The 16,356-nt window shown below is 38.6% G+C and overlaps 1 protein-coding gene across 1 annotated transcript in view; it reads right to left on the reverse strand.

The window, feature by feature from the left end:
- Positions 1 to 16,356, reverse strand: part of hck (HCK proto-oncogene, Src family tyrosine kinase) — a 112,197-nt gene that overhangs the window by 25,646 nt on the left and 70,195 nt on the right. The window contains exons 5-12 of the mRNA XM_028452671.1: positions 16,238 to 16,333; positions 14,975 to 15,078; positions 12,318 to 12,464; positions 9,298 to 9,450; positions 9,038 to 9,220; positions 5,809 to 5,885; positions 4,719 to 4,872; positions 3,886 to 4,017 (exon numbers count right to left, since the gene is read on the reverse strand). Of these exons, the coding sequence (XP_028308472.1) occupies positions 3,886 to 4,017; positions 4,719 to 4,872; positions 5,809 to 5,885; positions 9,038 to 9,220; positions 9,298 to 9,450; positions 12,318 to 12,464; positions 14,975 to 15,078; positions 16,238 to 16,333 (1,046 nt within the window). The remainder of the gene's footprint in view (positions 1 to 3,885; positions 4,018 to 4,718; positions 4,873 to 5,808; positions 5,886 to 9,037; positions 9,221 to 9,297; positions 9,451 to 12,317; positions 12,465 to 14,974; positions 15,079 to 16,237; positions 16,334 to 16,356) is intronic.

The raw sequence follows: 16,356 nt of genomic DNA on the forward strand, positions 1-16,356 counted from the left end.
CAGTGCTCCTTTTGAACTTGAACAACTTGATCCAAAACTAATCCAGACATAAAACAAATAATTATTCTGTAAAAAAGAACACATTAACCAAAAGTATGGACCTTCAGAGATGCCGTCCCCGTTGTTACATGTGACGTCATCAGCCTTGTGTGTGTGTGTGTGTGTGTGTGTGTGTGTGTGTGTGTGTGTGTGTGTGTGTGTGTGTGTGTGTGTGTGAGTGAGAGAATGTGTGAAAAAGGAAACTAAAGACAGCGATCAGTACCAGTCCGTCTCCCGTGTCTGATTACTTGTTATGAAGACATAAACTGGTGACGAGGTGTGTGTTCTTGCTGAAGTTTATTGAACTTTAGCGCGAGTGTACAGAACCCAGAAGTGACTAGCGTAGCAACAAAGACGCTACAAACAGAGCACGGAGGACAGCACAGCTGCGGGTGGAGGAGGTGGATTCTCTGCAGTTGAGAGCAAACAACTATATGGTGAAGGAGCTTCACTTGATGATAACATAAAACATACAGGACCTGGAGGAGTTTATCGTTACGTATTTGCGACGTAAGAGGAACCGATAAGCGGAATCCTTGGAATTGGATTACTGGGAGCCGGTTCTCAGAAAGAAACGGTTTTCGATTCCCATCCCTAGAGTTTAGTACACATTCAGAGCCAGAAATGCAATGGGACTAATAATTTACATAATAATTTGTTTCGATTTTCGGCCTTGGTTTTCTGATTTTTGGTTTTGGCCAAGAATTTTAATTTCGGTGCATCCCTTTAACTTTAGCGTCATATTTTATTTAAAACCGAAAAAGGAAACTATATCACAGTACAATGTGAATGATTGACGCCGATTGTTGCAAATTCGCATCAAACCGCTTCCGCTACAAATGCAACCAAAATAGCGTCTGTATTCCTCCACTGCCGGATGATGCAGTACCAATACATAACTAGGAACCTTTCGCAAGCATTTTTTTCTCATAGGATCGATTGGAGGGGACACTTAATCCTGTTCCGGATGGCAAAGCTGTACTCGTGCTACACCCGCATATTCGGAGTGCAAACTTGGATAAATTGTCCGATTTGAGGTAAGTTGTGCTAAGACAAAAATATGTACTTATTGTGTACTTGTATTGCTGACTTAAGGAGGTAGAGTGCCTATGACAAATATTTTTTAAGATATTTCGGTTTGTCGCTAATTCGCTACATTTGGCCACAATGGCTTTGTTCCGCCATATTGGCCGCAAATACGATACTGTATCTAGATAGCTTTCAACACTCACGCATTTTCTTTAGAAACTGCCATTCTATCTGTAATCATTACAGAAATAACATAGTGAGTTATACTGTAAATTTAATTTCTGTTTTCTGTAGAACTAAAAAGATGGAAAGTGAGCAGGAGGACCTCGGACCAGGGATCCACCTGTAGACAGTGAAGACAGCTGTCTCAGTGACAGTGGGGACAGTGATGAGGAATACACTCCTAAGCCAGGTTTGTAAATAATACGTTTGCGCAAAGTTTCAGCTTGTTAGTGACATTTACGAATGTAACTGTACACATTGAATAGATAAAAATGTCTTTTCTAAAGTGATTTCTTTTTTCTACATCAGGTGATGAGAGCAGCAGCAGCAGTGAGTGTACTGATGACAGAAGCAGCAGTGATGAAGACACAAATGGGCCGCCTCATGCACCTCCAAGCACCAGTGCTGCAGCTGCAAGAGGGAAAGCAGCTGCTACTCCAAAAAGAAGCAGCAGCAGAACTCTGCAAAAGAAGTTCCAGTATGGCAAGATGACCTTTCTGATGCTGACTCAATAGGACTGCCCATTCAGTATTTTAGAGACTTCTTTGATGCTGAACTTTTGGAGAAGATTGTGGCACCAAGCAATCTGTCCTGCACACAACAGAATCCAAATTGTGCACTCAAATTAGATCGGACTGAATTGGAGCAGTTTCTTGGCACTGTAGTGTATATGAGCATTTTTCATTTACATCGGTCAAGGTTGTACTGGTCCAGTGCAAGTAGAGTACAGCAGGTGGCAGAAGTAATGTCCCGAGACAGATGGGAAGAGATAAAACATTTAACTAATTTTAGTGACATGACACCCAACAACGTTACTGACTTACTCTCCAAATTTCAGGCTCTCCCTGATGAGCAAGTGTTGTGTTGATGAGCAAATGATTCCATTTAAGGGCAGATTTGCCCTGAAACAGTGCATCCCAAAAAAAGCCCCACAAATGGGGAAACAAAATGTTTGTGCTCTGTGACACTACAGGCCTGGCGCATTCATTTGACATACTCACAGGGAAAATTGATCCTGCACCAGGGCAACCAGACATCGGAGCCAGTGGTAACATTGTGCTCAAGCTTGCACAAGTTATCCATGATAATGTCAACCACCTGCTGTATTTTGACAACTGGTTTTCCTCTTTGGATCTGTTTGTTGCTCTTGCAAACAAGGGGATACCAGCACTTGGGACCGTGCAAAATTGCCTGTGTGGGTGCAGTTTCAGTGCAGACTTGGAGCATGAAAATGAAGTGAAGAAGGGCATTTGAAGAGCAACAGGCTGGCAACTGAGGGGTGATTGTTGCCAGCACTGTTGCCAGTGCCCAGCCCGTTTCCAACGTAGAACAGTGGGATAGAAAACTGAAAAAGAATGAGTCTATGGAATGCACAAGCATCATCAGTCATTTTGTGAATATAGTCATTGTGAACAGATGTTACATTGGCGTGATAATGAGTCAATGGGCATTCCAAGAAAGAAGCAGAAGGATTTGCTGGCTTTCAGAGCATCCATTGCACAGGCCCTCTGCATGGAAGGAAAGGATCTGACAAGGGGAGCAAAGGGGACGGCCTTTACTGGATGTTGAGAGGCAGTTTGAGATAAAGAAGTGTCGAGGTCCAGCCAAGGCCATTCCAGCACAGGAAGTCCACTCAGACGCTGTGGGTCACTGCCATTGTTGGAAAATGGGTGGCAATGCTGCAAACTTCCAAATTGTGAGGGCCAGACTGTGTACAATTGTGCAAAGTGCAACGTTCATCTGTGCCTGAACAAAAACAACTACTTGTGGGAATTCCACAAGTGAGCTGAAGTGACTGAAAACAACTTTGTTACATCAATAAAATAATTTCATAACTGAGATGGGAAAAAGTGCTTTTTTAACTTTTTTTTTTTTTTTTTACCATAAATGTCTGTTGTTGCTAATTTGCATCATACCTAAATTTATATCTATTTGATGTTCTATACTCAAATTAATACTCTCAACTTAATTTTGCATCTAATTAAAAGCAGAAACAATTTTTTTTAAATAACTGAAAATAAATTCAGGCATCAAGGGGTTGTTGTCGTCATCCAGGGATTCAACGTCCAAACTGAAGAAACCTCTACAAGTAAAATTTGCCGAAACACACAGAAATACAGTTAGATAAAGTAAAGCTTTGTTAGCTTGCTAACCTGTTGGTACTTCTCCTTAATGCTAAAATAGTAGGACATAACTAGTATCAGGGGGATTGGACTGTAGGTGCTGAACGTGCTCAGAGGCGTTTAGAGAAAGGGTTACGATTATTTGGTGTTGCAAAATGTTTTTTTTTCGCGGCACATGCGCGTGGCTGATTCGCATGCCTGTGTGAGAGAGAACCCACGGAGGAGAAGCAGGGAGTGCCACATGGCAACCTGGAGGACGACAAGTAGGGAGTCACGCATGCACGCACTCACACACACACCTCTCAAAACACCTCACCACACATAAGGTATCTATAATAAAAATATACTAAATGAGTAAAATAAAACAAAAAACGAAACAATATTTATACAAAAAGTACACAAAACGACAACAGAAATGCACAAAGATATGGAAAAAGGAATCTGATACATAACCTATGAAGATGGACTCTACCTGGATATGGTGTGCGTCCATAGCTGATGATCTCAGTTAGCAACACGCCAAATGACCAGACGTCAGACTTGATCGTGAAGGAGCCGTAGTTAATAGCCTCGGGTGCAGTCCATTTGATAGGGAACTTTGCTCCTGTATTTTTTGGACAAAAAGACTTTCAAATTAGAAATTAAAATCTGCCTTACTCAAAATCAACAAAACTTTTTTTTTTTTTTTTTTACAAATGTGGGCTGGTATAAAGACCAAATCGATGTCACTTGTAAGAAAAAGGTACATTTGGCAAAAGGAAACTGAAAGACTCCTAGACAATAAGAAACCCAACAATTTAACTAGCATTTGGAAACCCAGAATTACTGAAAGTTTTGGCAAAACAATGGTTTGATTGTGTTTTTTTTGTGGGAATGGGTAAACCCTGAAACAGAATTTCAGAAAATTTGAAACACAAAATTGAAGGCCATACAAAGATAAATTCAAACTGTGTATTATGAGGAATAAATATATACATTTATGTTCATTTTATTGATTTTTAAAACATTTTTTCCATTATTAACAATCATTGATGGATGCATATGTAATTGACTTCTTGCTTTTATTGTTTTTGTGTGTTCTTTTTTTCAAAGTTTAGAATAAATAAATGAATAAATCAATCAATCAAACAAGGACTTTTTCCCATGCTTGTTCCCAGTGCTTCAAAGAGTTGTGTGTGCATCCTCCTACCCACCCTACCCATTAAATCCTGTGAGTTTCTCCAGTGTCTTCACTACTTTCCATGTCCTTAATGTTGTATGGTTCAACCACTCAAGGATATATCACATAACGTGTGTGTGTCGTACCTTCTCTGGCTGTGTATTCGTTGTCTTCAATAATACGAGCCAAGCCAAAATCTGCTATTTTGCAAACAAGATTCTTATTGACCAGGATGTTGGCAGCTCTCAGGTCTCTGTGGATGTAGTTCCTCTGCTCGATGTAGGCCATGCCCTCTGCAATCTACAGACAGATGGACCTCGGTCAGTGCTCTGAGCTATAGACCTATCCACTGGCTTGCTTTTAGATCTGGGTGTAACAAAGTAGTAGTAGTATACACAGGCAAGTATTTTGAACAGAACTAAATTCTCAGCGTTCATAATGTGCACATGTTAAGCTGTTTGTGTGTTTAGAGACCTTCCTAATCCACTATAGAAGGGATGGGCAACTGTTATCATAGGAGGGCCACAAGCGTGATCGTATCTGATCTGAGGGTCACATAATCATTAATCAACATTCATGTCAGCATAAGAACAATAAACATCTCTGTGTATTTTTGTTGTAATGTTTTATATTTTCTCTCATTATGTGTGATTTTTTTGTTGACTTTTGTGTTTTTGGAGTCCATTTTCAGTATTTTTAGAATCATTTTTGTGTATGTTTGTCATCCTTTTTTGTGTTTTTCTGTCACGTTTTGTGTTTTTGGGGCCTGTACTACAAAGCTAGATAAGTGAAGCCTGGCTCTTTCTCCATTAGTGGGCTCCATCTATCTAAACATTCTCTGTCAGAGAGTTCCTTTACGACAAAGCGCAATATCAACTCGCTAAAGTGCTGTCCTTTCAGAACACTTTGAATCACAATATGCTCAAAGGTGATAATGGATTTTTGATAAAATGAAGCAAAAAAAAAAAAAAAACTAAATACTGCAGCTTTAACACACAAATGTGTGAATGGAAACATTTGACTTCAAAAATTGCTGTTTTAACAAATTCATTACTTTATACACATTTTCCAAAGTTATATGAAAGCTTTGTTTGTGTCAGTGAATGCTCGGTTGTTCGAACTAGATTCCAGCAGAGGGTAGAGGGTGAGCAACAAAGAATAACATATACTCTACATGACATGACAAGCAGTGAGTAGAGATATGTTAAGGATGACGCAGAGAGTGGGAAACTTCACCTGAGCAGAGAAGTCAATGAGCTTCGGCAGCAGAATGCGGCCACCCTCATCACTCTTCAAGAAGTCCAATAAACTTCCTGTGAAAACACACACACACACACACACACACACACACACACACACACACACACACACACACACACACACACACACACACACACACACACAGTATTTAAAATATACTAAATGAGTAAAATTAAACAAGAAACTACAAGAAGTACACAAAACGACAACAGAAACGCACGAAAATAAACAAAAAAACCTCCAAAAACACACAAAATGACTCCAAAAAACATACATTACAGAAAAATACACCAGTGTGAAAATACACACGTACACAAGACAAACAACAGCAAAGCCACAAACATGATCATATCTAATCTGAGAGTCACATGATCAACATTCTTTTCTGCACTAGAATGATAACCAATCAGAGCATCATCACAGGTAACTAAAAAGAGTTTATACATTTTGTTGTGCGTTTGTCAAATTTTCTGTAGTTTTGACACATTTTGATAGTTGTTTCGTGTATTTTTTTGTTATTCTGTGTATTTTTGTTAATTTGTTTATTGTGCATTGTATTGTGTGTTTTTCTTGTTGTCTAGTGTATCTTTGTTGTAATTTTGTATGTTTTTCTTTCATTCTGTGTATTTTTCTTATGAGTCAATTTTGTTGTTGTTTTGTATATATTTTTTGTTGTTTTGGGGATTTCTCTGTATCTTTGTATATTTTTTGGAATCCTTTTGGGCCTGTACTACAAAACGCCCCTGATAAGTTGCTTGAACATTGTAGCGCTTTTTGGCCGCTTCATCTCTTCAGTGACGTGACGACGGGGGAATAGTGTGTCTGCGGAGCCGGCAGCAGCACTGAGAGGGCTGCTGCATCGAGAGAGATCACTTCTTCTATAGCCGTTGTTCACAGCACTTATCATAGACAGCTCGACGTGTAGTTTTACGGCAAGGTTTAAACGATCAACTTACAGAGTTACTAAAGAATGAGTTCACTCAAAATACACTTTTAAAAAAATTACATAAATAGAGCAAACATTAAAGTATTACTTAAATCAGATAAGAACCCCATGTTACCCTCAAGCTACCATCACATCTCACTTATTAAGCACTTACTTCCAGGTTAGAGAAAGTAGTACAGTCAATATATATACCAAGACCAGACAGGATTTATTAAAAATAGACACTCCACAGACAATGTGAGAAGACTCTTAAAATTGATCAACATGGCACAGAACTCTAAAAAGAAAACAATAATCTTGTCACTCAACACAGAAAAAGCATTTGATAGAGTCAACTGGTCATTCCTCCTTGCTGTCCTTTGCAAATGTGGCTTTGGAGAATCATTCATACAATGGATCTTCACCCTGTACATTAAACCTAAGGCCTCAGTAACCACAAACAAAATAACATCCCAAAGCTTCACACTGCAGAGGGAAACCAGACAAGACTACCTACTCTCACATTTGCTTTTTGCAATATTCATTGAACCTCTCGCAGCAGCTGTTCGTCAGAACTCTGTTTTTTAAGGAATCCACTCATCCATCCCAGAATACAAAATTATCCTTTATGCTAATGATATTTCACTTTATTTGGAAGAACCCCAATCCTCATTAGAATAAGTATTTAATCTAATAAACAGCTTCTCTAAACTGTCAGATTATTCCATTAACTGGTCAAAATCATCAATCCTCCCCTTAACAAAAAAATTATGGAATCCTGCAGGCCAAAACCCACAATACCCTTCCTCCACAAACACAATGAAATATCTAGGCTTAAGTATATCATCAAAATAAATGATCTAAGTAAACTAACCCTGGATCTGCTGTTGGATAAAGTCACAGAAGATCTGCGGAGATGGAAAATTCTCCCCATCTCACTCCTTGGCAGAATAGCCTCACTTAAAATGAAAATCTCACCTGAAATAAACTATCTGTTCTCTATGATCCAACTAAAATCACCTACAAAATGGTTCCAAAGATTGGATTCTACGATTACAAAATTCTATGCTAGGAATAACAAACCCAAAATTAGCTTTCAATCTTTCAGAAAAATAAAAGCGAGGGTGGTTTAGAAGCCCCTAATTTCATGCATTATTACTTAGCAAACCAAATATTATGTTTAACAGAATGGCTAAAACCAAAAGAATACTACAACACCTGGCTAGAAATAGAACAGTTAGACTGCAAACATCTTAAACTCTCTGATCTCACTTTTATCACTGCGACCCTCAAATGTCACAACTGCTTTAAAACCCACTGATTACCTCCACCCTGACTGCGTAGTGGAAAGCCCTGGACATTACAAATGTTCAATTAAAACCTAGCATGCTGTCTCCAGTATGGCACAATCCCGACTTTGGCAATGGAAAAACACCGCTCTATCTGAAGACATGGGAAGAGAGTGGAATCATTCATCTAACAATCTAACCCAAACATTTAATATAAATAAAAGCAATTTTCTACAGTACTTTTAAGTAACAGAGACAATCAAGAAAAATACTTCAGTAGATATAATTACCTTACAACCTCCAGAACTGGCTATATATATGAAAAAAATGTACAGAGCTCTCTCGAACACTACCTCTATTCACTTACCAGTCGCTAAATAGGGGCTGAACTCACAATCACAACAAACACCGATTTCTGGACAGGAATTTGATGTAATACTTTAAAGATGCAAAGATTCAATGCAAGGTCCTCCACAGATCCCACATTACCAAACAGAAAATACATAAAATGAGCTTCTCCCCAACTGACATCTACTCTCAGTGCACCCAGGGAACAGCTGATTCTTAGTTACACGCCTCAGTTTTGTTCCCCATTACAGCAGTTTTGGTCTCTAATTACTGCAAAACTGTACTCCATTTTGGACTGCAGGATTCCTCTGTCTCAAAATCTATGTCTGATAGGAGACCTGACGATTCTTGATGTTCCAGCAAACCAATCACCATAGCCAAAAAAACAATATTAGTGAATTGGAAAGAAAAAATCCTTAAACATCAACCAATGGCAAAATATCCTCATAAAATTTTTTCCATAGAAAAGATGTCTGCTCTCAGAAAAACGAATAAATAACTTGCTTTGAGGAGCGTTGGACTCCTTTTTTAAATGCATTAAATCTTAATTTTTAGCCTAATCTTTGGGGCCATACATAATTAGACCAAGGGCTGCCTAGACATCTGTTGCTCACATTACCAGTGAAGCCTGACTCTCTCGTACCTTTCTCCATGTACTCAGTGATGATGTAGATGGGCTCTTCTTTGGTGACAACAGCGTTGAGTCGGACCAGCTTGTCGTGCTGCAGGCTCTTCATCAGGTTGGCCTCCATCAGGAAAGCTTCCACTGACATGCTGCCAGCTTTCATGGTCTTCACCGCCACCTTTGTGTGCTTATTGTACGTGGCTTCAGACATTATTAATCACAGTTAGAAACACAGTGACTGGTCCTAAAGTGGATTAAACACATCTAATGCATCTCACCCATCCAAACCTCTCCAAACTGGCCTGCTCCCAGCCTCTTGTCTAGTTTGAGCGAAGATCGTGGGATTTCCCAGGCATCCTTTTCCCAGGGCTTCTCAGGTTTGGGGCTCAAGCATGGGCTGGTTAAGGTGTGACAGAGGCCATCTCCTTGCTCTGAAAAAACATATGAGAGTGTGTCTAATGCCACAGAGATTGACCGACACCAGACATCAGCAGCAGAGCGTCTCATATTTTCCACGTTCAATAAAACAACGAAACAATCAATGATTGGCTATATTTCTAAAGTCAGTTAAAAACTTAAAAAAGCACAAAAAATACATTGAAACCAAACCAAAGACCTTCTCAGTATTTGATGAGATCATTGTTAACAATCTTCACTGAACCACAGGAAACAAACAGTCACAAGCACATGTCTTACTGATGTCTGTGTGGTCTTAGCACATCAAAAGTTCTTTGACTGCAGCAGTATTATATCACATGTAGTTATGCATGTTTTTGTTGCAGTCTTGTATATTGTTCTCCAATTTTGTGCATTTTTAGCAATTGTGTACTATTAGTCTCATTTTGTGTTTTTTGTATCTAAATTTTATATATTTTTCCAATTTTTTTCTCAGATTTTGTTTATTTTGTTGTAAATATAATATATATTTCTCAAATTTGGGTGTATTTAAGGATTTTACTTGAATTTTGTGTATTTTTATAAAATTTTCTCTTATGTATTTGTAGTTGTCATGTGAAATTATTAATTTTGTGTGTATTTTTTGTCATTGTATGTATTTTTTTGTTTTCCTTTTTGTTTTATTTATTTGTGTTTTAAATTAAACAAATACAAGTGACCATCCAGCTTTGTGATTTTTCAGTCCAAAAAGTGAGCAGTACTATCCATCCAGGGGTGTGAGTCCAAATATAACATTCAGTCCCAAAACAATTGTAAGATTTAACCTGTTCTGTGGTGGACCTGCTCTCCTCTGATAAATCAAACTTCACAGGACTTATAGTAGAGTAGCTGCAATGGAAAAACAAGAACAATTGTCCTTCTAAAACCTGTGCCGAAAAGCTGCCTAGAAAAAATGGGTCAGATGGGGCTCACTCGCTCACTCAAAGAGAATTCTGATACAGCTCAATGAATGAAAGAACAATTAGAGCCAAACTCTGTACATAAGAAAAAAGAAAATTTATGAAGGGGGGAGGACGCGTTGCTGCTGTCTAAAATAATAAACAGCCACAATATAAATGAGTAAGTTACAATGGGCTCTATTCTCCTCTGCGCATAAGTCAGAAAAGCTGCGCACCAGTACTCTTTCTGGCTGCTCGCTATTCTGCCCCTGCACTGAAGTCACTGGGTGCCTTGATTCCAGTTAAGCAGTCTGGGTGGAGCGACCCTGAAATGTGGGCGTTCCCATTCAATCCGCTCATTCTCCCAGTGGCTGAAGTTATTTTCCTCTTATGCGCTTCTGAACCTGGAATAAGTGCAGCGCCCCGAGATGGTGAAACATTATATTGCACTAGAAGTTTAGACTCAGTTACAATTTACGCAACACTGACTCATAATATTGCAAAAGACACTACCAGAAAGGAAATAATCCAAACTGACACAGTCACACTGTCACAGGATGCAATATGTTCACATTTACCAGTTCTAAATGGGACAAAATATGTTAGATTTCATTATATTTTAACCATGCCATCCACTCCTTTTCCTGGGAGGATTATGGGAGCTGCGTCGTGAAGCTGATCAGCTGTGCGCACCCGAGTTGTGTGCCTCGGCTGCTGCTTGGTAAATTAAACTCTGACACACCTCATAAGTCTGTCGATGCTGGTCAGACTGATGTCAAACTATTTTCATACTGTGTACAATGTAAAGCCACAGTTTGATCCACTACAGAGTAAATAACAAGTGTAACAAGCTGTCATATGTTGAGGTTGGTAAAATACGCAGGATGGATACCAGAAACTGTTCCCACACATATTTAGAAATGAGGCTTAGCTTCAGTTTGGGCTCGCTGACATCAATTTAAAACTGTGTATTATGGGCTTCCGGTTCCGGGGCTGAAGGGATGGCACTTTTGAAAGAGAGCTCTCAACAATAGTTAATTAAAACTGCCCCAAAGTGAAATAATTACTTAGCGAAGTGTACAAAAATAAGAGAAAAGGGGCACTGATGATATCCAAAAAGAACAGGAAAAGTAAAAAGCCAACAAGCTGAAAATGACGACCAGGGGTGCCAGGATGAAATTGGTCAGGGGACCAAATTTTTTTTCAAGTGAGACCTAAGGGGGCCCAATTACACTTTCGGCCTGGGAGCTTTAATTCCTCTTTAAAGCGAAATAAAAGTTAAGTTTTCTAAAGAAACGAGGTTGGATGTAAAATTATCTGTGTTCAAATTAGGGGACGGATCTAGATAAGCATAATGCTTTTTTCCGTCGCCCTTTCCGGCATGAAAAAGGACAAAAAAAAAAAAAAAAAAAAAAAAAACAAACAATGAATTTCTGTGAATGCAACCATGTCGGAAATGAACTGAATAAAATAAAATAAAAAAATAAAAAAAAAATTCCTCTTTAACCTGACCATGTAAACACTTAATTCCCAATGCTAATTTAATTCCGAATTAAACTTAAAGGGCACATGTTAAGCTAAATCAACTGTGTGTCATAAGCAACCCATCTGAACATTCTCAACATACTTTGTACCCCCAGAGTATTGATCAACTTTTGTCAAACTTGACTTTTTGTTTTATTATCTTGTCCTTTTGTGTATTTAGCTATAATTTTGTGCTTTTTTGCTGTTCTGTTTGTCTGTAAGAGGGCCTTCTCTGCTGTCCAATACATTTCCTATAAAAAAATCATGTGTGGAAGTGTTCTGTTTCACATCAACCTTTAGCTTTAACATCTGAACAAAAAACTGACAGTATTTATCAGCATCAAATTGCAAATACAAAGAATACATACATAGTAATAATAATAATAACACTGGAAGGGACACACAGAGGTCTCCTCCGTACAGAGCGAAAGCACACTCACTCTTGTAATGGTTGACCAGCTCCTGCAGCGTGGTGAAGGTAATGCGAGGAGAAATGTAGAATCCTCCGTTGTCCAGCATTCGGATTTTATAATGTTTGACTGTGTCACCGCTGACGTCACCGTCCCTGACAGACAGGGAGTAGCTGCCTGTGGACAACAAGCACGCACACGTTACCTAAAGTTTCCCTCAGTTCCATCCCACGCCACTAGGTAGCAGTAACGTGTGTGTGTGTCTTATCCTTGGACTGGTGCAGTTACAACATCAGTGTGACTTTGGTGTTTCTTCACAGCATCAGTTTCTTACTTCTGCAGGTTGCTCCCTTCTTATTACTCTACCATCCACAGAAGAGCTTCTTAACATGTGGCTCAGAAAAAAGGCCAACTGATATGGGGCCTATTTTAAAAAGCCGACAGCCCATGTTTGGTATCAAATTGATTACAAGTGGGCCGGACTGCAATGTTTTTGTGAAGGAAAATAACATAAAATTTCAAAAATTTGGTTCCCCAGTTTGCACTTTCACATGTAATAAATATTGTAATTGGTTACATTTCCTTGAATTTGGAATTAAATTTACGGTACGAAAATGTGCAATGTCATTTGCCAGAATACTATTTGATATTTTTTTTTTTGAGGTTTCAGTAAAAAAAATGACAGTGATTTTCAAAGTGTCATGTTTTTGTTGTAAGTTTTACTTTGAATAAAATCTTCCTGCAGATCAGACTAGATGCTCTGGTGGCCCAAATTTGGCCCACATGCCTCGAGTTTGACATATATTGTACATGAAGACAAATTATTTTAATATCTAAAATATGATTCAAGACAATGAAATACTACTTCAGGGTTTTCGCCAGTGCTGTTGAGCGTAGGTGCCCCCGATGTAATTTTGCTCCCTTACTAAGCAATGGTGCCCCCTACGTTCAGTTTTCAGCAACGTAGGGGGGATTTTCTGTGGTTTTTCCCATTTTTAATTGGTATGTCTTAATAATTCTTGCACACTTGGACACAAAAGGGACTCCCAGGCATCCATGGGTTGTTTAAACTATCTTTCTAATCTGCATAACCGAGAAACATATACATCAGGCGCACCGTCTAATTAATACAGGCAACTTGCTGGAATGTTCCAGTCAATACCTGAGGACCCCTGGAGCACTTTAGCGGCTCCCAATCCTGCCTGTGTGCATCCTCCGCTTATGTAATCACCGTCCATGTATGTAAGCTCTAAAGAGTGCGGACAATTCGGACTCCGTTGTACGCGACTGTCCGCTCTCCTCAGAGCTGACATACTGTGGCGCACCACTGCATAGCAGTTTCCATTAAAATCTGGAATTGTCCCACGATTCTTAGTGCCTGTAGTCCTGGAGCGTGTTTTAAGTGTGTCATACTTTTGTAGCTCATCTGCCTCCTCTAAGCTCGTGTTCATCTCTCTTCCTCTGTTTCACCAGGTGGTGAAATGTAGGTCGTTGTTACATTTAATGCAGGTTGATGCAATGCTGTTTTGTGTGACACCAAGCGTGCAGAGAAGTCTGCGCAGTCGTAAAATCTGAAATTTGCATTTAATTGAATTTAAAATGCAGAAATTTTATTTCTTGTCTGTACAGTGTCTGTTAGTATTTATGAGTGGAGTACCCATACCAGGCATGAGTAACTCTAACTGCATTCATCATGAGCCTTCACCAATTGATTTGATTGAATTTTGAACATGAACACAACAGCAGTGTATTTACCACAATGAAAAAAATAATAATAATAGTAAAATAAAATAAAAAAATCAAACAAAGCAAAGTGAGAATAAATGGTTACAAAATCCTGCAAGTGAAGCCTGTACATGTTCAAAAAGGAGTAGGAGGAAGTATAAATGTATATGATCCTACCCCTTTTAATAACAATGTTCAGTGCAAATATAATGCTGATAATTTCCTTTTACCATTAGGTGGTGCTATGACTATGAATGATGGTTGGGTTAAACCATAACTGGAGGTGATTGATTTGTTTCTGTATGGGTATAAAACAGATGTAAATCTGGAGACAATAAGGTTACATTGTGTAATATTTGGGAATGTGTGTTTGTGGTAGTGTGGCAGAAAGAAATAACTACTTACCCAGATCAGGGAAATCATCAGTGTACTGAAGTAATAGTTCTTCAGTACACTGTTGAATTCTGACATCATCACTGTAGAGAGTGATAATGTCAGAATTTTGCAGAAGTTCCACAGTGATGATGTCATCAGTGCCAGATGGGAGCCAATACAACTTTCAAGGGGGTGCTATTGAGTCATTTGACCATTCACGTGCAATTAACCCAAAATATCACATTTTTCACCAGTCCTAATATGCTTACAAATTTTCACGAGATTTTGAAAGTGTTTAGGTCCTCAAACAGGCAATCAGTGCTTTATATAAAAAAATAATTAAAACAAGATGTAGGGTTGATATAGGGTCCTTCGCACCGTTGTGCTTGCGCCCCTAAAAAACACAACTTTAGCTTTACGTCACTAAATTTGGCCCTCAAAGAGTTATAAATTTCAAAAGTTTCCATGTCAACAGCACCCTCGCTCGCGTGCTACGTGATCCCCCTGTGCTGTGAAAAATTCCTGGTGAGAACACTGTACTTAAATTAAAATAAGGAACTTTAAATAATGACACCGTCAGAACTCACCCTTAGTGGTCTCACTGTCTCGAATCATAAAGGAGCCGACTTGGTTCCCTTGAGCAAGCAGTTGCCTCTCAGCGTCTTTCCTACTCACACCTTTAAAGAACCAGCTGAAACACACACACAAAGCCCATCAGTCCAACACAACGAGAGCTGCAGTTTAGCAGACTAGAGCAGACATGGGCAACTGGTGCCCCAGTGGCCACATGAGGGCCTCAGTCTAAATTTGAGCAGCCCTTAAGGGGAATTTTTTTCTAGTGTCTCGTACAGAGTGCAACTGGCGGTCCCTAAAGTAAACAACACAAGAATACACAAAATATCAGTAAAAAACAAACAAAAATAATCAAAATTGACTACAGTACTCAAGATGACTACAAAAACAGCCAGAAATCTATAAAATAACAACAGAAATACAAAAAATAAAAACCATTAAGAAAAATCTTTGTTGGACATGCAATTTTTGTTAAAATTACATTTTCCCATTTTGTTTATACATTAAAAAAATTAAATAAAAAGCTGTTCTCATTTATTTTTAAATGTGAGACCATTTACAATCATAAAATCATACTTATTATGTGTTAAAATGTGAGACTTTTGAAACAATGATTGAAGACATTTTAACAACAATTAAGGCCTTATTTTTAGATTCATTAATTTAATGCCTTTTAAGAGTTTTTAAGGATTTGCGGGAACCCTGATTAAACCTGGATTCAACTGTTAGAAGGTGATGGATCACCTTGGCCTGATCAAATACCTCTAAACCATTGGGTGAATGCTGATCATTTGATCTGAAATCTTTTTTTCCCTTCTTTAAAAAAAAGATACCAATTATGTAAAACAGTTCAAGAACATTTTTATTAAAAAGCATTCAAAACAGTAAAACCTTTATTCAGACATGGACATGTTTGTTCTTTTAATGAAGTTGACAGCATAATCACTTTAGAAAAATCTATTTAGGCCTGAATATAGAGCTGCATAATCCAAGGCACAACTGTTTATTAACTTTTGGTCTTTTTTAATGAATATAACCTAACCTATAAAAAAATACAATAAATAAAATTTGGATTCAGATTACCCCTGGGGGTATTTTGGAACCAATTTGAGACTGTACCCAGTACTTTTAATCTGGTTTTATTTTTACTTGGGGGGTTATGATTGAGGGGAGGTGGTCTGACTGTGTCAGTCCTACACCGCAGTTTTAATACCATCGCCTCATTATGACAACAAACAGAGCTCCTCATTGATTTGGATTCCAGGGAACAGACTTACTCTTCTGCCTCCAGCGTGTCCTTCGCTACATAGTTACTGGGAATGTAGCCTTCCTGACCAGTGCTGATTAGCATCGCCCTCCACCACTCGCCTGATCTACAACAGAGGACACGAGGCAG

This window comes from Gouania willdenowi, chromosome 7 (assembly GCF_900634775.1).
Source record: "Gouania willdenowi chromosome 7, fGouWil2.1, whole genome shotgun sequence".
NCBI classification, from domain to species: domain Eukaryota; kingdom Metazoa; phylum Chordata; class Actinopteri; order Blenniiformes; family Gobiesocidae; genus Gouania; species Gouania willdenowi.